The sequence below is a fragment of the Trichosurus vulpecula genome, chromosome 4 (genome assembly GCF_011100635.1).
Source record: "Trichosurus vulpecula isolate mTriVul1 chromosome 4, mTriVul1.pri, whole genome shotgun sequence".
Lineage (NCBI taxonomy): Eukaryota > Metazoa > Chordata > Mammalia > Diprotodontia > Phalangeridae > Trichosurus > Trichosurus vulpecula.
This window is the reverse complement of record NC_050576.1, coordinates 211,819,275-211,842,097: the sequence shown is the minus strand read 5'-3', so window position 1 is coordinate 211,842,097 and position 22,823 is coordinate 211,819,275. Positions and strand designations below refer to the sequence as shown.

The window sequence follows — 22,823 nt, the reverse complement described above, 5'->3', positions numbered from 1 at the left end:
CCCCATCAATGGAGATCAAGAGGGAGAGTTTAACAGGTAAGGGGTAGAGCCAATGCAGTCATGTAGAAAGGAGATGAAGTATCATGTTTGAAGGAAAAATAAAGTAGGCCAGCATGGCTAGAGGGTAGAGTGCTTGGGAGGTGAGTAAAATGTAAATGCTGTACAGATAACAAGGAACCAAGTTATAAAGAGCTTTAAATGTCCAGGAGATGTTATATTGATTCTGGAAGTATTAGGCAACCCCTGGAGTTTATTAAATAGAGGGTGATGTGGCAAACATATACCTTGAGAAAATTATTTTGGCAGCTGAATGGAAGATGGATTAGAGTGGGGAGAGACTTGAGGAAAGAAGACCATTTAGAAGACTATTATAATAGTTCAGGTCAAAGGTGTTGAAGGTCTCTGTAAAGGTGGTGGTTGTATAAGTGGAAAGGTGGAAATACATAGGAGAGATTATGTGAAGGTAACAATGACAAGATCTGATGATGAATTAGACATGAAGGAGAATGCCAAGACTAGGAGACAGGCAAGGTGATGGTACCCTTGAAAGTAATAGGGAAGGGTCTGTGGGTAAAGATAATGAGTTCTCTTTTAGACATGCAGCATTTGAGATGCTCACAGTGTCCAATAGCCAGTGGGACTGGAATTCAGAAAAGAGACTAGGGTTTAATATATAGATCTGGAAATCATTTGTATAGAGATGATAACTGAACTGATGAGTACTGATAAGATCAAATGAGAGGGTGTAGAGAAAAAAAAGAGAAGAGGTCCAAAGAGAGAAACTTGGGGGACTTCTACATTAGGGATTATGACAAAGATGAAGATACAGAAAAGGAGAGTGAGAAGAAATAATTAGAAGGAGAACTCATAGATCTCAGAGTCATGGAAACCCAAAGAAGAAAGAATATCCAGGAAAAGGTGACCAGTAATCTCAGATACTGCAAAGAGCTTAGTAAGAAAGAAGATTGAGGAAAAGACCCTAAGATTTGTTATTTAAGAGATGACTGATAACTCTGGAGAGAACAATTTCAGTTGAATGGTGAAATCATTGAATTTTGAACTTGTAGTCCATTAAAGTCCCTAGATCTTTTTCAAACTGCTCTCTAGCCATGTTTCCCCCATCCTGTACTTGTGAAGTTATTTTTTGTGCCCAAGTTTGTGGGAGTTTACATTTATTTTTATTGAATGTCATCATACTAGTTTCAGCCCTATTCTCTATCCTGACAAAATCTTTTACATCCTGACTTTGTCATACAGTTTGTTAGCTATCTCCCTCTGCCCCTAGTTTCATGTCATCTACAGATTTGATTAGCATGCCAGCCTTTATCTAGTTATTCATAAAAATATTAAATAGCATAAGAACAGAGTTCTCCAAAGTACTTCTTTCCATGATGACATTAAACTCTTAACCAGCTACTCTTTGAGTTTAATCATCCAATCAAGTTTCCAGTCTATCTAAATTGTATTATCATCTAGTCAATATCTCTCCATATTCTCTGTAAGAATAGTATGAGATAATTTATTAAAAGTGTTGCTAAAATCTAAATAACTATATTTACAGCATTCCTTTGATCTACTGGTTTTGTAATCTTGTCAAAGATGGAAATAAGGTTGATCTGCCATGACCTAGTCTTGAAGCCATTCTGACTCTTTGTAATCATTGCTTTACTTTCTTGGTGCATGAATCATTTCTTTAATGATCCATTCTAGAATTTTCCCAGTGATTGAAGTCAAACTCACCAGCTGTAGTTTTCAAACAAAGTCCAGAAAGGTTAAATGATTTTCCCAAGGTTACATGGCTAATTAGTATTTGAGCTTAGAACTGGAATCCTCAAATTTCTGGTGACGTGTAAAATGCTTACTCACAGAATGACTTATCTACTTATTACTTTCCTCATACAAAGGAAAATTATATGAAAAAACAAATAAAAACAACATGTGTCTCTATAAATTTCATTTTTATAATTTACCGTTTGGGTAACCAGACAGTATGAAGTTATTCACTTCACAGAATTAAGTTTATAAATTTAGTATTCAAGCTGTTTATTTCTCTTATTATGTTCTCCTGTTTGTAATAAAGATATATTTTTAGTAGATAAACCTTGTTTTTTTCCTCTTTCATGGTCTGAAGAGCAAGAGTTTTTTATTCTGAGAGTTACTGACTTGTTCCAATTATCTAGCTATTATTATCAAGAAAGTTATCCAATGCTAACTATTATTAATTATCAACAAAAATAATTCACTCTTTACCAAACCAGCTAAGCAAAAACATTTGAATGAAATAATTGGTCTTAACAGATTTTAAAAACAATACCTAAATATAATTATACTTCTCATTAATCCTTACCTGATAGATTTCCTATTCTAACTTTTCTCATAGGTACTTTTCATTAGAATAGTTTTTTTTTTTTAATTTATCAAGTTTTCTTAAATTTGAACCAAAACTTACCTGGGGTCTGTTTATAGCCCTAGGCCTTCAAGTCTCTTTCCATTAATTGCTAGAATCCCTGTTATCTCTCCAAAGCTGGAGTTTATAAGTGGCATTGATTATAGTGAAAAGAATGCTGAATTTTTTATTTAGAGGAACTGGATTCAAATCCTGGCTCTGCTACTTACTACACTTTGAGCAAGTCACTTAATGTTTCTGGGTCTCAGCTTCCTTACCTGTAAAATGAAGGGGTTGAACTAGATAAGATGTCTTTCTAGGTCCTTTCTACATATTAGAGCTTGCTTTTTCTAATATTACTAATCAGCTGTCTGAGGTTAAGTACTCCTTAATTTTTTTCCATGCAACTGAAACAGAGTATAATAATGAGGTAGATCATTTTTGTGTTAGGAGTGTGAACCTTATGACTGCCCTTTTCCATTTGAACGTAGTAATTTTCCAATCTTCTCTTAAAAAGATAAAAAGGATCACCTAATATGCTTACAATTTACATGCAGTGACTACCTTGATTTTAACCATAAAAATGAGCAGATAATACTTTTTAAAAAGATTAAAAGCAAAAGTGGTTTAACCTTATTTAACCCCACTTCTTCCTGAGTAGGGCCCCATTCTTAACTAGGGTGTTGTGTCTTGGAATAACTCAATACAATTTCTGTATACCCATAGGAAAGACTATAAAAGACAATGAAGGACTTCTGTATTGAGCTTTAGGGCACTTTTCATTCCAGTAGTTTACAAATTGATTCTGTATTCTGCATGTTGGAGTCTTTGTTGTTGGTTGTGCTATAAGAATATCTGATGCTTGGTATTACTATTTCTCCTTCACCCTGCTTTCCACCACTGTTGCTATAGCTGCTGCTTCCTATCTAGTACCTTTCCATATTACCTTGAATTTAATGGGTGTGTAATAAATATTTGGTGAATTGAATAAGATTCTTTTATTGGATATTCTGCTTTTTGACTCTCTTTGCCTTGGTTTTTTTCCCCCATTTTTCTTTCTTATTCTGTTGCTTCTCCTATGTCTTGGCTGTTGCATGAAAAAATGTTTCTTTTTACAAAGCCAGCTAATGTACCATAACATTCTTTTCCTTTTGATTGTAGCACCTGTAGATTATGCTGTTATGTGTAATCTTCAGACCTTCATTTTATTTTGTTGTAGTTGTATGTAGCTGTATAGTAGTGTATGTATATGTACGTACAAACTACATATGCATATATGTAGTATATAGTAGTATATAGCTGAATGTTCAGGGTCTGTTATTTCATTGTCGATGATTTTTTTCACCTGGTTTTAGACCCATTCCAAATGTGTGAGGGAGCTAGAAAATATTTTTTCCATAAATATGAGACTATTTATACTGTAGCTGTTTGTTAGGCAATACTGAAAGAGCAGAATGGTAAATTGTGAAGTGGTGAAAAACAAGGACTGTCTGTATAGCAGAAAAGCACTGACTAGATCAAGAATCAGTAAAATGTGGGTCCACGTCTTCATTCTTCCTCTAATTAGTTAGGTGACTTTGAGCCTTAGGCCTCAATACCTTCCTCTGTAATTTAAAGATAAGAATAGCTGATGTTTATATGGTGCTTTACATTTACACAGTAATTTGCCTATATTACTTCATTTGAGTTTCACAGCAATCCTGGGGGAGTATGTGCTATGGGGAGTATTATTCCCATTGTACATGGGAAGAGACAACAGTGATGCTAAGGGATCTGCCCAAGGTCACAGAGCTAGTGTGTAGGTTGCAGAATCAGGATTCAGAGCTCTGTTTTCTGACTCTAAATCCTGACTCTAAATTTCTACTTCTGCACAAATGCATTTTCTGGGCCAATAGCTGCTATCATGAGGAAAATGAGATAATAGATATAAAAAAGCCTCAATAAAAATTCAAAGTGGTATTATTGTGGATTCTTGTAGGATATTTTAAATTTTACTGCAGCTTAATCTTAGGCCGGTTATGAGACACCTTTCATATTCATAGATTCATAGGATCATAGATTCAGAATTAGAAGGGACCTTCAAGGTTGTTTGAGTAAATAACACCTTCAATTTACAGCTGATGAAACTGAGGCTCAGAGCAGCTAAGGGATTTGCTCAGTCACATAAATAATAACTAGTAGTGCCATTGTTTGAAACTTGTTTTCTGACATCAGATCCATTGTCAACTCTTGTAGAGAATGGACAGTTTTGAGTGAGAGGGGATAGGTTGGAAAACCTGGATAATTTTTTCTGGTTCTTCATGAATTGGTCCTTGACTATGTGACATCATTGTATTTGAGATCTAGGCTTAACTACACTTTAGACCCCTGTAAGCCTTACAGGCAGGCCAAGGACTCCCCATAGCAGTCAGGTTTATTGGACTTGCACCTACATTGCTAAAAACTTTTAATTTGTAGGAGTTATCCATTTGTTGAAGATCAGCTTATTGAGGCCCTCTAATATGTTATAAAGTGGAAAAGATAATCAGTCCATTAAAAAATATTCAGTGTATGCCTACTATATTGTAAAAGAAATCAGGGCAAGCAATCTACAGTCAGGTCAAAGGAAGATGCTCCTGCTAACCATGCCCTTTTTCTTTGTTTGTGGACATAAGTCAAGCATCACAGTTAAGAGAGTCTAGTTAAATGAATTCTTCAGTTTACTAAAAGTTGATAAAGGTTTATCAAATTCATATTAGTGTTCTTTATCTCTAATATAATTCTGTCTCCTAAGTATCCAATAACTGCAGTATTGTTGTCTTGCCCAAGTAGTCTTTATTACAAGCGGCTGGGGTTTTTAGGTATGGTGGTGGTGATTGACAGAAATGCAAATTCCTGGAATATCAGGCACTTTTGTGTTTATATTGAAGTACAAAAACAAAAAAAAAATCCTAAATTTAGAGGCAGAAGGGATATTGAGGGATCATTTAGTCTAAACTTCCTATTTACAGATGAGGGAACTGAAACTCAGAGCAGTAACTTTAACTTAATCAAGGGAGTAGCCAGAATGTGACTTCAAACCCATTGCATGGATGTTAGTAGTTAGCTGTGTAACCTCAGTGGGACTCTGGACCAGTTGTTTAACCTCTCAGTACCCATGTTACTCTGTAAGACTGTGAGTTGCTGAGTGGTTGCCAGCTTGCTTTGGTAGAGGAAGTTTCTGCAGTGGGAGTTGTTCATAACAATGAAATCACAGGTGAGGTTATAAAAATTTTATTTATGTGTGCATGCACACACACATTCTGATCATCATTTTCTTTATTTGTGTGGATAATCAGTAATTGATTCTTAATATATTTTGTTTTAATAGTATTCTACCTGGAAAAGATATACTTGCCCATGTATTGAAATGTAAATAGCAACATCTCCCTTTTGTTCCTACAACCCACGTATTAATCTCTTTGCAATACTGTTGCAAAATGATTTGAACAATTTAAAAGGATTAGACAAGCACTCTCTAGCTGCTCAGTTGTTTTCTGTTTGCATTCTGTTGCTTATATAAAAGACACTAGTGGCAATTAACTTAAGGTCTAATCAAGTAGTAGAAAAATAGGCATTGTGAAGAAATTAACATTAATCGCTGTGGTTAAAAGGTTTAATTGTCAATTCCAGGAAAGCTTTATCTTCCAAAGAAAATTTTTTCTTATAGACTTCATGCTTTATAAATCAGACACTATAATTATTAAGGTCATATTGAAAATAAGCTCTTTTCTTGTTTTCTAGGGTATATTTCAGAAATCGCTGGGTAAAGACTGTCCACCCAGTTGTACATCAGTACTGTTTGATTTCAAGCACACATTCCACCTTTCAGATGCCACAGAAAGAAGACATTCTTAAACAACGAGTAGTAGTTGTTACATTGAATACTTCACAGTACCTTTGTCAACTGGATCTTGAACCTGGTAGGCTGCCAAGAAATAATAAAAGTTTTAAAATTGTTGGTGGCTGACGAAGAAAGGGGGTGGTACCTAGAGACTTTAACAGAAGATTAGAGGAAATTAAAAAAGGAATAGCTTTGGCTATTGTTGCCTATGTCATTATGGTGGACCAAGGAGCTCAAGCCCTGAAGGAATGGTATTGAATTTGCCAATTGCTTTTTCAGTATTCCTGTGATTGAGATGTCATAAGAAGTTTTTCCTTTATCTGGGAGGGAGTTCAGTATGCCTTTGCCATACTTTCTTAGATTTGTTCAAATTCTCATTCATATTGCTGTAGTTTGGCGGGCAGACTTCCTGAAAGCATTGATGTCCACCATTATATTGATGATGTAGTGTTGACTGGGTGGGTTGTCTTTAGATCATTTTATGGCTTAGATGACGTGGAGCAGGAGATTAACCCCAAGAAAATTCGTGGTTTGGCCTGCTTAGTCAAGATTTGGAGAATACATTGTAGATGGGAAAAACTCAGGTGATTCCAGATATAATCTATTTTAAGCAGCTGACAATTAATCCCTTGTAAGCTCAGAGGCTTATGGTACTCTTTGGGTTCTGGAGAACTCATGTTCCCCATGTTGGTATGTTGATGTACCTTGTTTACCCTTGTATCTTCTTCTTTCAAGTGGATCCCACGTTAGGCTGTATCTCTGGGAGATCCAAAGTGAGCTGTCCAGCAGTCTCTCCCAGGAGTCCTTATGATCCCGCAGGGCCTTTGATTTTTGAGGTCTCTGTTCATTTGGACCAGGCTGAATGGAGTCTTTGGCAGGAACTAAAGGAGTGGCCAGATTAAACAAGTCTTAGGCTTCTTGATCTGTAAACTCCTTGAATCAACCATTCATTATGTTGCTTTTGAAAAGCAGTTGTCGGCCTGTTAATAGTCATTAGTTGCTCCTAAACAGGTGACACAGGGTCTTCTAGAATTTCTCATTATGAGTTGGGTGATGCAAAATGGTTCCTCTGATAAGATGGGTAGGGGACATGAGGCCTCTATAAATAGAAATGGTGTACATATATTCAGGATTGTTTACCTAGGTGCCTCAAGTCTTAGTGTATTTCATGAACAGGTTGTGATTTTACTGAAAGTTGAGACCTTAAGTCTCAGTGACCCTGATGCTTTGTTTCTTTCACTAGGCCAGTGTTCCCATCTACCTGGACTTGGCTCTTGAAGAATGTTATTTTACTTGGTTTACTGATGGCTTTGCCCACTATGAGAGAGTTACATGCAACTAGACCTTGGTAATCCTTAATTTCGCAATAGGGTAACTCTGAAGGTCAAGCTATAATCTTCATGGCTAGCATTTGAAAGAACCTTGAGGGTCAATCAGATAAGTCTTCATCTCTGCTGATTGATGATCGGTGGCCTGGGGTCTGATTGAGTGGTCTGGAGCCTAGAGAAAACTGGACTGGATGAGGTCAAGAATGATGGGAAATTTTTGCTGATGCCTCACACAGAATGCAGCTATTTGTAGGGCATGTTAGTGCCCATCAGAAACATCGTACACTCTCTGCTGAGCTGAATAATCAGGTCGATTCCTTTTATGAGAATGGAAGAGATGGGGGACTGGTTACATGGTCAATCTGGATGTGGATGTTGGTGATGTGGGCATTTTCTGTGGGCATGTTATCCTTTGATCCCCTTGACTAAGGATAAGGTTAGCTACATCTCAGTGATACTCTTCTAGCCAATAAAAGTTTCTACATTTGAAAGATCAGTATGGCATGATTCTGTGTGATTCTTAACCTGTTTCTGTAAGGACAGTTGATTTATTCAACCTTTTTCTTCATCTCATCATGTCCCTGATTATTAAGGTTATTTTCCCCGCTTTCCAGTAGCTATATCTGTGATGAATTGGTGTTACCCTAGGAAGGAGATGAGATCTCAACTCCATCAGTTTCATGGAAGCATTCTTCAGGAAGACCTACCTAAAAAGGATAGATTATTTTTAGTTATAGTCCTAACTGACTCTCTCCAAGCTTTCCTTATTTTTATCTTTGCTTAATTACCTGGCCTTGGGCTTTTTGCCCCTTCAGAAAGTTATTTTCATCCTGGAAAATAAATTCATGTCCCCCTTAATTGATAGGTCTTTTTTACCCTGGAATGGTTTGGACAACTCCTTCTTAGAAAGAACTTCGGGATCAAGGGCTAGAATTGTTGCAAGGTGTCAAATGACATGGAGGGGAGATGAAATTTTTTTTTCATAATCATGGTAAATTTGTGTTTATCTGGATGAAAGGGGATCTGTCAGCTGACCTGGTAGCGATCTTGAGTCCCTGGGTTAAGGTAAAGCTGAGTCTTCATCCAACTCTTGAAGAGAAAGAGAGTTAACCCTCAGAGGCCTCAAAGAGTCAAGGATTTAGTATGATTCCCATGATGGATCTTGCTCCAGGGAGAGTGAAGTTTTGGCTGGTGGCCTAGGGAACTCTAAATCAATGATGATAAGGGGCAAGCCTTGGTATCATCTTAGGGCCCAGGACAGTATTCATGCAAGAGGCTTATGACCCCTTAGTTACTTTGCCACACATAACCTTTATCTGAGCTGGGGCTCTGTGACTGCTGGAGGTGTTGTTATTGGTGCTTTGGCTTTGATATTCCTGGTTTGTTCTTGTTCATTGTTGCTGTTTTACATCAGGAGAGCTATTGTGAACTGCCCTATCTCCCAACTGCATGACTGTACTTTAAAAAAGACTTTTATATATAATTCGATATTGTAGCTTTATTATTTGTCTTGATTCTTTTCTGCTACACTTCTTCCAGAGGTCAGAGTTCTTTTAAGGTCTTTTAAATGATAGAAGGTGCTCTAGAGGATTTTTGGAACCTTAACTCCCAAGGGTGGGATGTACTTGGAATTTAATTTATGTAAATGAGTAGTTTCTCTTTAAGAAGGCAAGGAGGTTATCCCTGAGATTTCTTGGTTCAGAAGACTAGGGATATAAAAAAGCCTAGCTTATGGGGGCATTGTTCTTAAGGTTTGGCAGAATTCCCTCTGCTCTTCAAGATGTCTTTCCGATCCAGCATTGCTACCTTGATAACTTGGAGACAGAAGGAAGTAGCATTTGTTTTCATTACTTTGCATTAGTACAGTAATTTTTGAATTACATTTTATTGAATGGGCCATGACTGTTTCATGGCCTTCCAGTCCTGAGTCTGAATTCACTGGATTGGTCTGAGTTAGGCCTTTCTGTTACAGAATTGTGATGTGAAGGAGAGTTAAGAGCTGAAGATGGATCTGAAGTTAAAATCTGAGTGACCCAAAGGATGGTGGTGCCCTTTATTGAAAGAGTTCAGAAGTAGGGAGGGTAGGTTTGAGGAAAGCTAATGTATTTTGGTTTGACATGTTAAGTTTAAGATATCTACATGATATGCAGCTGAAACTATTCAAGAAGCAGTTTGGGATGCAGCACTGATGCTCAGGGTAAATACTAGGGATAGATATTTGTAGATTTAGAAGCCGTTTTTATAGAGGTATTAAATTAAATATATGAAACTTATGAGGTCATCAGGAAAGGGTATATAGAGAAAAGAGGCCCCAGTACAGAGAGCTCTTGATGGATGAGATTTGGATGAAGATCTTGTAAAGAATACTGAGAAAATTAGCAACCAAGGCAGGTAGGAGAAAAACTAGGTGAGACAGAGAGACAGAGAGACAGAGATAGAGAGACAGAGACAGAGACAGACAGAGACAGGAAGAGTGTGGTCAACTTTGAAAACTGCTGCTGAGAGGTTAAGAACTGTGAGGATTGGGAAGAGGCTCTTGGATTTGCCAGTTAAGAGAAGATTGGTAACTTTGGAGAGAGCAGTTTCAGTTGAATAAGGTTGGAAGCCATGTTTTTTCAAAAAATTAATTTTTTTTTTTAGTTTACAGCACTCAGTTCCACCAGCTTTTGAGTTCCAAATTTTCTCTCCCTCCCTCCCTCCCCCCCCCCCCCCGCCAAGATGGCATGTAATCTGATATAGGTTCTACATATACCTTCACATTAAACTTATTTTCCCAATAATCAAGTTGTAAAGAAGAATTATAACCAATGAAATGAACCATGAGAAAAATGTAACAAAACCAAAAAGAAAAGAAAAAAGAAAGAGGGAGAGAGAGAGAGAGAGAGAGAGAGAGAGAGAGAGTGAGGGAGGGAGAGAGAGAGAGAGTGAGCGAGAGAGAGAGAGTGAGCAAATAGTTTGCTTCAATCTGCATTCAGATTCTGTAATTCATTCTCTGGATGTGGATAGCCTTTTCCATCATGAGTCTTTTGTAGCTGTCTTAGAACCTTGCATTGTTGAGAGCCAAGTCTATTAAAGTTAGTCATCACAGAAGCAATGTGTCTGTGGTTGTGTGCAGTGTTCTCCTGGTTCTGCTCCCTTCACTCATCATCAAATCATGTAAGACTCTCCAGGTTTTTGGGAAGTCCATTTGCTCTTCATTTCTTGTAGCATAACAGTATTCCATTACATTCATATACTACAGTTTGTTTAGCCATTCCCCAATTGATGGGCATCCACTTGATTTCCAGTTCTTTGCCACCACCAAAAGAGCTGCTATAAATATTTTTTGTAGCTACAGGTTCCCTTCCCACATGTATGATTTCTTTGGTATTTAGCCCTAGAAGTGGTACTGTTGGTTCAGAGGGTATGCACATTTTTATAGCTCTTTGGGCATAGTTCCAAATTGCTCTCCAGAATGGTTTGATCAGTTCGCAACTGGTTGGAAGCCATGTTACAAGGGTCTGAAAAGTTAATGAGGGAGAGTTAATAGAGGCAAATTGCCTAGAAAACTTTTCCTCAAACTTTGGCAATGAAAAGGAAGAAAGATATAGTATTACAGCTTGATATTGGGTCAAAGGAAGGATTTTTTTTTAAAGGATGAAGGAAAATTTGGGAATGTTTATAGATAGACAGCAAAGAAGCAATTGATAAATAGGGAGAAATTGAATTTTTTTTTTCAAGAAGGGCAGAATCTCAAACTGCAAAAGGAGATGAGAGGGGAAGAGCACAAAGAGAGTGCTTGAGCATGGCAAGGCATTCTAAGCTTCATCAGAGACTAGAGCAAAGAATAGAGGATCGAAGATGATTTTATGAGTTTTTTAAATATAAGAAAGAAGGGAACTTATGGAGAATGACCTGTCTTCTCAGTAAAGTATGAGGTAAGGTCTATTGCTAAAAGGCTTGAAAGAAGAAAAGTTGTGAGGCTGTGAGGAAGGAATTACTTGGCTGTAGTGGGGCTCACTTGAGATAAATGTTGTCCTTGTCCTGGTCAACATGGTTGTGTCACTTTCTCTAGCACTGTTCAAAAGACTGAGGAAAGGGTATGTTGGGAGTTATTCAGGTTTAGAATTTTTGGCAAAACATGAGTAGATAGGAAACCACAAATAGATTTCAAGATAGTATAAGATTGAACTGTTAAATTTGAGGGTTAAAACTGGAGATAGTGGAAAACTAAACCAGATCACGAATGTTGGTCTCCAAGAGGACTGAAAGGTAAAGGTTACAGCAAAGGCAAAGAATAGATTCAAGAGAAGTGAGGCACTGGGAGAGATGGAAGGGTAGGCAATTAAAGTCAGAGGAAATTTCATAACTCTTGATCATGAAAATAGGATGCTAATGGGCGATGGTGAGGTCAAAGGTATGATATATGCAGGGATAAGGTTGAATGAAGGTATGTGAACCTCCTCTGTAGGTTATAGGAATATAAGATGTTGATGAACTGGGAGACCAGGGTATTTGAAGGAACATCAGCATGTATATTGAAGTCCTTGGGGTAGAAAGGAAGACTGTGAACCAAGTACTGAACTCCTTAACAGAAGAAATGAGGGACAATAACCTTGAGGTTAGTTGATATATGTACCAGCAGGATAGGATGATATAGCTAGGTAGAGGGAACTTAAAAGGAAGAGAAGTTGCTGATTGATGGTGGCAGAGGGAGAGAAGATCTAGAAGTGGCAGTGGGGAGCAAGGAGTATGCCTGTTCCTGCTCCTGGGCCAGTGTATTAGGGGAAGTGAAGGAAGAAGGTGTGTCAGATATAGTAGAGGGTCAGCAGAGAAGCAATATCTTCATGAGGAGCTAGGTTTCTGTGAGTGTCACAAGTTGTAATTTGTACATGAGGAAAAATCCTAGGATAAAGGGAAATTAGTTAATAGTAGAATCAGTTTTAAACCATACAAGGAAACAATTATCATTATATTTTAGTTATTATGTAGGTGAAAAACCAGAACTTTCTGAGAAAAATGCCTTTATGTGAAAAAGGTGCAAGGCTCAGACCTTCACACAAAGCATTTTTCCTTGGGATGTTTTGAGGAGTGCTAAAGTATTGAGTTTTGAAGTATCTGGTTCAACTCAAATTAACTTCTTCCCTTTAATGGGAAATGTTAAGTGAGAAGCAAACTAATATAGTTGGAGTCAAGAACCACTTGGAGTCAAGAACAAATTGAATTTACTGCTTGCGCCTGCTCTGAGGCCATGGGGCTGTCACTCACACTCTCTGTGCCTTTTACAACTCTCAGTCAATAAAGTTATAGATGAATTGCTGATCTGCATCTTAGCAGGAAGTTATAAACAATTGATATGTTATATGTTGAAAAGAAAATTTTTGAGGCATTCAAATACCACATATGCATGTGGACATATTCTACATATAATTAGACATATGTGTATATGTGCACACATATTCATATTTTCTATGGATTTCTTCCTAGGTCATAGGCTTTTGCTCCATTTTCCTTTAATCCTAAGTCCTATCTTATTTTTTGTGTTAAGGGACATCTAAGTGCAAAATAACCCCAAATTAAAAATTATTCATGGTATCTTACCTAGCAAATATGAAAATACCTTTAGTATTTAGTTGTTTTCACTTCCCATGCAAGTAAACAGCTATTTTCTTTTTATAATTGTTCAAGTGGAATCTTTTCTATACACTAATCAGAATATAACTGAATTTTAATTTCTCCTATTTCAAGTCCTATTTCAAGATATGTGTTTAGTTTGTATTACTAGATGCTCCTAATTAATATGATACCTAATAAGATAGCTTTCTTTTTAAAAAAAATCTCTTTTATTTGTAAAAGATTGTGATTTGATATTTAGATTTTTGACGACCTGAAATGAAAGTGTCTCAAACTATCTAAAATCTTTATCAGGAAAGAAAGCCGCGTCTATTCCCTTTCTTGCCTTTGAAATACAATTTCCTGAGTTTTCTTACTGTGCTTTCTAGGGTTTTTTACGCACATTCTGTTGGATGAAGCTGCACAGGCCATGGAGTGTGAAACCATTATGCCTCTGGCATTAGCAAATCAAAACACACGGATTGTTTTGGCTGGAGACCACATGCAAGTAAGTGCTCTATCATGTGTTTAGTCTAGAATGAAAATCTGGTCAATAAAGTATTTTAGTATATATTTAATGGGAGTAAAGTGAAATCATAGCATGTATTAGGACTTAGTTACTCTGAATATTTCTGGACTAGATGTTACTATAAATGTATAAATTGATGATTGCAAGAGAGTTTAATGTTAATTCCTATTATATTGTACATTTAGCAAATTTGGCAAAAATACTTTATTTTTACAAAGGAATTTTACATGCTCGTTTTTCTTTTAGAGTGATAGAGTGAGCAAAACTTCGCCACTTTTCACTTTTTTTTATTTGAAGTTTTGTTCTTTATGGTGTAAATATTGAGCTTTATTTCTCATCATTTCTTCCTAAATTCTTCAGCTGTTGTTCTTAAGTAACATTTAGCTTCATGCAGGGTTAATTAATTTTAAGTCAAAGGAAACAAAGTGAAAACAGTAGTCAAGAACATTTCTAACTTTATATACCTGTTAAAAAAAGGAAATTGAGTTTTCTGTTTGAGGCAGAACAGTGGATAGAGAGAGAGATCTGGGGTCAAAAAGACTTGTGTTCATTTCCAGCCACAAGTGTTAACTGTGTGACTGTGGGCAAGTCACCTTGAGCTCTGTTTCCTCATTTGTAAAATAGGGATAGTAATGGCATCTAATTCCTAGAATTGTTAATATAAATTGAGATACTATATGTAAAGTGCTTTGTAAAAGCTTAAAGTGCTATATAAATGCTAGGCTATTATTATTATTAATGTTTTCCATCTTTCTTATAAATTTATAGCTTCAGGTATTGTCCCTCCTGGGACACATGATTACAACAGTACTTTCGTGGTATTCTTGCTGTCAGAATTATGATAAAAGTTTATAACTGTAAGGACAAATTTCGTTTATTGTAGGACTTTTCAAATCAGATTATTTTTGCCTAGCTCTAAAATACTTAAACACTGAGTATTTTTTTTTTTTACATTTGGAAACACTTATTTTATGCATAAACTATCTCTACTAGGATTCCTAGCTGATCATTTTGATTCAGAGAATCAAGGGGTTTGAGTTTTTACCCCTCAGTGAATAAATAGGATTTTATAAATTGATAAATTATTTTAGCCATTGTTGAAAGTAAAGTTTGTAAATAGAGTTGCAAACAACCTAGAAATTATTAGACTGAACAGATATCCCAAGGTTGAGCATATAGAGGGTTAATATATAAAAAGTTTTAGTGTAAAGAATTTTATGTAATTTCCAGAAGCTGCTTGCAAATTTTGTTAAAATTTTTTATCTATATGGTTGTCTGTTGCAGCTCAGTCCTTTTGTCTACAGTGAGTTTGCCAGGGAGAGAAACCTTCATGTTTCATTACTTGATCGGCTTTATGAGCATTATCCTGCAGAGTTTCCATGTCGGATCTTACTGTGTGAGAACTATCGTTCCCATGAAGCTATCATCAAGTAGGTGTGATCTTTTTCAAATGTACCTGCAAATGGTATTAGTGAATGTAAACAGTTTCATCTATGACTGAGGGTATTAAATTGAGTCATAGGTGATGTTAATGTTACAAATTACTTTTTGTTTGATTTTACAAAAAAACATTTAGAGAAACTCTTTAAAATTGAAAAGAAATTTTTTTTTTAAAAAAAGCATTTAAATTTAGGAAACCAGAACTTTTAGTCCACTGGGTCTATGTTTTTATATATATATATATGTGTGTGTGTGTGTGTGTGTGTGTGTGTGTGTGTGTGTGTATGTGTGTATGTGTATACACATAAATTCACATATACTAACATGAGTATGTTAATGAACCACAAAATAGCAAAGGTTTTCCAGTTTTGCAAATTTTTTTGTGTACAGAATCTAATTGGAAATAAAATAAATAGGGGGAAGGAATGTAAAAATTAGGAATATTTAAAAGTTCAATATACATTTAGGTAATGTGAATGATGCCAATAATACGAATAGGTAGGAGAATAAAGAGCAAAAAAGATTTAATTTCCACTGTGGCTTTTACCAGCATCTTAAAATGCGATTTTTTTACTTCTTCCAAAATTGTCTGATGCATACAAAACCCTTACTGGGAGGCACTTATACCCATAAAAGGGTATTCAATAGGTGGGGGAAATGTTGAAATATTGATTATCCTTAAATTATATCACTTTGAATTATATTGCTTTGAAGGGAAATAATTAATATAGTTCATATCTGTAGATTAGCTAGAAAAGTGCACACCAAGTCACTCCTTTGTCTTACTCTCTCTACTTGTAATTATACCCTAAGTGTAGTAAGAGCAATTTGTAACTATTATTGATCAAACATTCCTTTCTTCCTTCTCTCTGTAGTCCCTTTCCTTAATTTCCCTTCAAAAAGAACCTACCTAATAATTATAGAGTAACAGATGCCTACTCTGTAGTTGTTTTTTCTTTTTTTTTTTTTTTAAGGAAAACCTCTCCTTTCATATTTAATATTTTGAATAAAATTTGTTGTGGACGTGGAGTAAAATATTGGTTTGAATGTAGTTTTTCCATTGACTGTAGATTTTTCAGTGATTTACATTTTCATTTTGTGTCTTTTTGTAGTTATACATCTGAGCTTTTCTATGAGGGGAAGCTGATGGCAAGTGGAAAACAGCCGGCACACAAAGATTTTTATCCATTAACCTTCTTTACAGCACGAGGAGAAGATGTACAGGAAAAAAATAGTACAGCCTTTTACAATAATGCAGAGGTAATTTCCTTTTTTTTGTATATTATATTTCCTTTGAAAAATTGGTCATTATGAGCATTTTTTCCTTTTAACTTGTAAGGCCTTATATGATATTTTTTCCTTAAATTTTTTTATTGGCTTAAGTATTAACTTTATTGGCATAAGGATAAGATATAAAACTTCTCTTGGCATATAGCATTTATATTCATTGTGTTATGGTTAAAATAAGGTAAACTGAGGCACAAAGTTCCAAGCATGGTCAATTTATTAGTAAAGCATGAATTTACCAATAAATAGGATCTCAACTTCCTCAGCAAAGCTAAGACCCTTAATTGGGGATAGTTTTTAGGGAAGTGCAGAACAAGGAATAGGACTTCAAAGGTGGGGAACAAGTTATGATTGGTTAAAAGAACTTGACATCATAAATGGCAAAACCTATATGACTGGTTACAGAATTGAGGTATGGGGGACAATATGATTGGTTGGTAATTGGGAATGAGGGGCTAGCAACAACCCCCTCCTTCCCTCCTATGATGAAGAAATGCCTATTGTTTAAGTTTACCTGCAAAGTTAGAGATAGTGAACCAGCCTTATTTGGACAACAAACCAGACATCCTTGAAGGATAGCTTGGTGGTGTAAATATACTAGACACTTCCTGGTGTTTGCTTGCATTTTTCGAGGGTAATAGATTTCCTTGACACAAGAATAGAACAGTGATTAACAAGAGAGCTGGATTTCTGAATTTAACTCATTACAAGAGAGCTAAGTTTCTGAACTAAGTTCAGAGACAAAGAATACCTTAGGCAGTTACAGGAAAAAAATCAACCAAGTTCAAATAGGATCAATTAAAAAAATGATACAGAATCAATATGATTATTTCATTTGTCATTATGAATCACCTTTGGCATAAGAACAAATAAACTTTGATTTTCTCTTTGTTTTATGGTAAAATAGGAAGACATAATTAAAAAAGGAAATGTCAGCTTGTTCTTATATATGTTATTATTTTTCATCTGAAATGGAACTTCATTAAATCTTGTTATTTTAATATAAAACGATCACTTTTTTGAGTGATAAGTAATTAGTAACAAAAAATTTCATACCCATATATACATAACTGTATTGCTGTTCCATGGTATCAGAAAATTCTGTGGTTTCTTTATTGAATATTTTCATCCTTGTTTATACATAGTTGTGTGTTGTCTCCTCATAGACTGTGAGCTCCTTGAAGGCAGAGACTCATAGTTGTGTTTTGCTTTTTTCTTTTCTTTGTATCTCCAGTGGTTAGTACTGTGCTGGCACATAGTCAGTGCTTCATATATACTTGTTGACTTGACTTTCTTAAAAGTGAATGCAGGTAGAATTGTATTTGAATGACTTTGATTAGACATTAACACTGACATACATACACATACACACACACACACACACACACACACACACATGTCAGTCAACAAGCATTTACTATGTACCTGACACGGGATACAAAGAAAGGCAAAAAGAGTTCCGTCTTTCTTGGAGCAAACATTGTAATGAGGGAGACAACATGTACCTAGGCAAATATAAGCTATACACAGAGAAGATGAAGGTAATTTCAGAGGGGAAGGTAGATTGAGGAATAAAGAAAGGCCTCCTGCATAAAATGGGATTTGAGCTTAGTCTTGAAGGAAGCCAGGGAAGCTAAGGAGCTTTCCAGTCATGAGGGACAGTCTGTGCCCAGGGCATTGTAGCTGCTAGCAGCTGCTGTAGGGGTGTAAGACCCGCCAACAACCAGCACACAGAAAGCTGCCAATGCAGGTTCTTTGATCTGCTTTACTAAGGAAAGTAACTTTAAGGGGTTAACAATCTCAGTTTAATTAAACATACCTGTATCATTCACTTAGTTCAGGGGGAAAAGATCAGCCCCCTGAACCTCAATGCAAATACAAACAAATTACAAACATCAACAGACAGACCTTGTCTGATTCAAAACACAATTCATAGTTACCAGAGAAACACGAATATCTGGGTTGCAAAGCTGGGGGGCAGTTTGCAGCTTGCCCAGAGTCTCAACACTCTTTCCATGATTGTGCCCCAAAAGTCAAATGCCAAGCTCTCCTCAATTATATCCTGTTCGGAACCCTGAGGGCTCTTACCTCACCCAGGCTGGGTATGAGAAAGTTTCCCATCCCCAGTATCACATCATATACAAATCAATGACTCCCTGTTGTCTCAGTGCTGAGAAATACTCCAAGACAAAAAGATCCCACTTTATCTGCCCTGTTCAAACAAAGGCCAGAATCTTTAAAGGCACTTAAGAGAAGAACAGCAAGAAGTCCCACCTTAATTACTATTACAGGCAAGGAGATGAGTGATGAAGAGATGTGTGCAAGTAGGCCAATGTAGGAAGGTGCCAGGTTATGTATGAATCTAGTCCTCTAATCTATAAAGTCCACCTTATGTAGAATAATGTAACAAGAGTTTATTTTACTGAAAGGAAAGGTCTAAGGTATTTTCTACTTGCTAATCAAACAATAAGGAGTTATTAGGAGCTTATTATATTCCACATGCTGTGTGCTAGGGGCAGAAAGACAAAAAGGAAATATTCTTTTCCCTTAAGGGGATTATATTCCTTTGGAAGAGCAAACATGTAAATATATACAGAGTATAGAATAAGTATATGCAAAATATAGATATACACAGTACGTACAAGATACTTTTGGAGAAAAGGTACTAGTAGTTAGGAGAAATTAGAAAGGACTTCATGTTGGAGGTGGCACTTGACCTGAGTTTTGAAGGAAACTAGGAGTTCTAAGAGGAGAGGGGAGCACATTCCTGGCATGGGGCCATGCAGCCTGTGTAAAGACATCAAGATGGGAAATTGAATATCATATGAGTGAAACAGCAAGCTTATTGCAGAGTGTGTGTGTGTGTGTGTATGTATGTATGTAAAGAGTACTACGGCTGGAAAGACTGGAGTCAGGTTATAAAAGAATTTAAATGCCAAATAAAGGATTTTTTATTTTATCGTAGAGGTATATGCTGGAATCTTGTGAACAGAGGAGTGATGTGGTTAGAACTGTGTGGGACAAAAAACTAAACCCAAAATTAAACTCAGAGGCTACTCAAGTAGAAAGTAGAAAGTAATTTTATTATGGAAAGGGCGGTCTCTGAACCTATAGGAAATCGGTAGCGAGAGGAAGAGCCCAGAGGGCAGAACTTAGCTTTTATACCCTAACACAAACAACCCACCCCACCACTGACCTTTTACTCTCATTGGTGGAGTTCAGGCACACAATCTCGTGAGAAATCTAACCCAAGTACAAGGGACAAGAAAACGCCAATTGAGCCAATAACAATTCTTAAGAACACTTATATCCTTATTTGGCAAGGCTCATGCTGAGGTGGTAGTGGGGAGGAAGTGGGTCTGGCTTCTCTAAGTTCTGGATTCCTATAGGTCAGGTGATTTCTTAGTAACTCAAGACTTAGGCCTAGCTGTCAATCAGAAGCCCTGAGTCCCCACCTCCATTTATCCCACTCAATTCACAGAAAGGCTGAGACCCAGATTCCATGAGAGGGCTTCACCATCCCACTCAGACCTATGCTTTAGGAATGCTACGTTTGCAGCAGGATGATGGAATAGAGAGGGCAGAGACTTATTGCTGTTGTATAGTTCTGATGAGAAGTGATAAGGGCCTAAACTAAGGTGGTGGCTATGGGAACGGAGAGAATGGAACTGATGTGAGAGACATTGTGAAAGTAGAATGCATAAGGCTTGACATGTGTGTGTATGGATGAGGTAAGAGAAAGTAAGAAGTCGAGGGTAATTGAGGTTTTGAACCTTGGGTGATGCTTGTGTCCTCAGAAGAAATAGGGAAGTTACGAAGAGAGGTATGTTTTGGAGAAAAGATGACTTCTGTTTTAGATATGTTGAATTGTTTAGTAGGTAGTTTGAAATATCTAGTGGGTAGTTCGTGCTCAGGAAAAAGACTAAAGTTGATTCCATAGGTAGTTCTGGAAGTCATTTGATTTGACAACTGAGCCCATGAGAGCTGATAAGGTTACCAATAGAGAGTAAAGAGAGAAAATAAGCAGTTCCAGGACAGAATCTTTGGGTAGAAGTGGGGTTCTCGAAAGAAGAAAAGGAGATTATCAACAACCATGTGGAGAAAGACCCCAAATCATTAATAATAAGAAAAATGCATATTAACTCTTAGAGTTTTATCTCACACCCATCAGACTGGTAAAGATGATGAAAAAAGGATAGGCACATTAATGTACTACTGGTAGAGTTGTAAATTGATTGTAAATAGAGTTGTAAATTCTGGAGGTGTATGGGGCATTAGGATGACTAATACCAATAATGTGAGGGCTTGCCTAGCGCTTTTCAGGGCTGCTCATCCACCTTTGGGTTCACCAGATTCACTCAACTCTCAACTGTGGCTCCAAGAAGCTGTAGCATGAGCAACAGCCATACCCTGGTAAACCACCTCAGCAGGTTGAGGGTAACTGAATGCCTCAAACCCATCAGTGAGTTAGGGGGATGTCTACCCAAGCATATAAGGACTTCCCCCAGTGGAATGGGTGGATGAGAACAACTTGTTCCAATGGCCATGAAGGTGGCTGAAGCAGGCACTGTGGAGTGCTTAGATGTTGGTCAGGCATCAAAGACACCAAGGTCATTCACTAGATCCCAGGCCATTGCCAGTCATCATGACTTTTGTCTTGCCACTGGCCATAGATGACTCTGAAAGAGAGAATGAGGCTGGTGACTTTGTATAATTCTTCCTCGTTTAAATCTAATTCACATACAAGTCAAGACATCGCCCCATGATGTCATTGGCCCTCTTTACAATGAAGGACAAACAACAAATTCTAGCCATTCTGGAAAGCAAGAAGACTACAAGACTTTCCCAGACCTCTTCAATCTTAGTATCTTCCCTCTGACATAATCTCCAGTTTATGTTCTTGTTTGTACATTGTCTTCCCACTAGAATGTAAAGTCCTTGAGCCTGGGAACTGTGGGTTTTTGTGTTTTGCCTCTCTTAGCACAGTGTTTGGTGCATAGTAGATATTGAGTAAATATTTGTTGATGTAATTTGATATAGATATGTGGGTTAGCTTAGGAATTAACCTTAGTACACTTAAAAAAAACAACCAAAATTCCGCTAAATAAAAACCAAGTTATTTATAAGGAGATTCACAAGAGTATATACACATTTTTTTTTGTTCTTTCTATGTGGAAATGTTCATATTTTTTAAAAAAGTCTTTTAAAAGTGACATTTGTTTCTGAAAGTAGTAATACCACTTGGCCAGAGCATTATAAACTCATATCAGATCACCAGAAGTATAACCAAATTTTATTAATAAAATATAATGTACCTTTAGTTGTTACTCTGTATGTAAATACTTGACCAAAAAGACATCATACCTTTTATAAGAGATGTATCATTTAAACTATTATTCATATCAGGAAACTATTTTAGTGTGGGGTGTTGGCCAAGATATGAAATGATCTTGTAACTTAGAAATGAATTTTAAGATGGCTTTCATTAAGATGATATTTCAGATGCATCTGTAAAAACCAATTTTTTTTAAAGGTATTTGAAGTGGTGGAACGAGTAGAAGAATTAAGGAGAAAGTGGCCTGTAGCTTGGGGAAAGTTAGATGATGGAAGTATAGGTGTCGTCACTCCTTATGCTGATCAGGTGTTCAGGATCCGGGCAGAACTTCGAAAAAAGAGATTATCTGACGTCAATGTGGAAAGAGTGCTCAATGTTCAGGGTAAGTAACAATTAAGTTTCCTGAAGTCACTCAAATGTAAATAATTAAGAAAATGCTTTTTGGAAACTTTGTATTTATACCTTGGTAATTTTTGAAATAGAGAAGCATATGGTGTAGTGGATAGAGGGCTGGCTTTGCAATTAGGCAGACCTCTGTTTAAATGCTGCCTCTGCTACCTCAGGGCTGTGGGATCCTGGGTGAGAGGATTAAACGCTCAGTGCCCTCAGGCAGCTCTCCAGGACTTGTGAGGGGCAAACCTATTTTAAAGGGAAGCTCCTAATCTGGAGTTACCTAAAACTGTGAAATCACAGTGCTGGGCAAAAACTTAAATAAACAAATAAATAAGCAAACAAATACATAAGTAAGTGTGTGTGTGTGTGTGTGTGTGTGTGTGTGTGTGTATAAAAGCAATTACATAAGCATCTTCATGCCTATTTTATGTATTAAAGATTGGTCCCAGGTTAATTTAAATACTTTATGAAATTGTGCAGAAGCGTTCATCACAATCACCTAAATGAAAGAAGTAAAAGTAAAATATGTCAATGTGTCTGTTTTTCTGTATGCTAGACAAAAGATAGCAAAAAAAAAAGTACAGCATAAAATATTGCTAGAGCTAGTTTCTTTTTTGGCTATTAGAATGTGAGATTTTTCATTTAAAATCTTGTTGCTTCAAGACACTAGT

At 36.6% G+C, this 22,823-nt stretch overlaps 1 protein-coding gene across 3 annotated transcripts in view; it reads left to right on the top strand.

The window, feature by feature from the left end:
- HELZ (helicase with zinc finger) overlaps nucleotides 1-22,823 on the top strand; it is a 287,790-nt gene that overhangs the window by 176,947 nt on the left and 88,020 nt on the right. For all 3 annotated transcript variants that reach the window (XM_036756959.1, XM_036756961.1, XM_036756960.1), the window contains exons 16-20: nucleotides 6,149-6,327; nucleotides 13,558-13,676; nucleotides 14,982-15,127; nucleotides 16,250-16,397; nucleotides 21,958-22,141. In XM_036756959.1, the coding sequence (XP_036612854.1) occupies nucleotides 6,149-6,327; nucleotides 13,558-13,676; nucleotides 14,982-15,127; nucleotides 16,250-16,397; nucleotides 21,958-22,141 (776 nt within the window). The remainder of the gene's footprint in view (nucleotides 1-6,148; nucleotides 6,328-13,557; nucleotides 13,677-14,981; nucleotides 15,128-16,249; nucleotides 16,398-21,957; nucleotides 22,142-22,823) is intronic.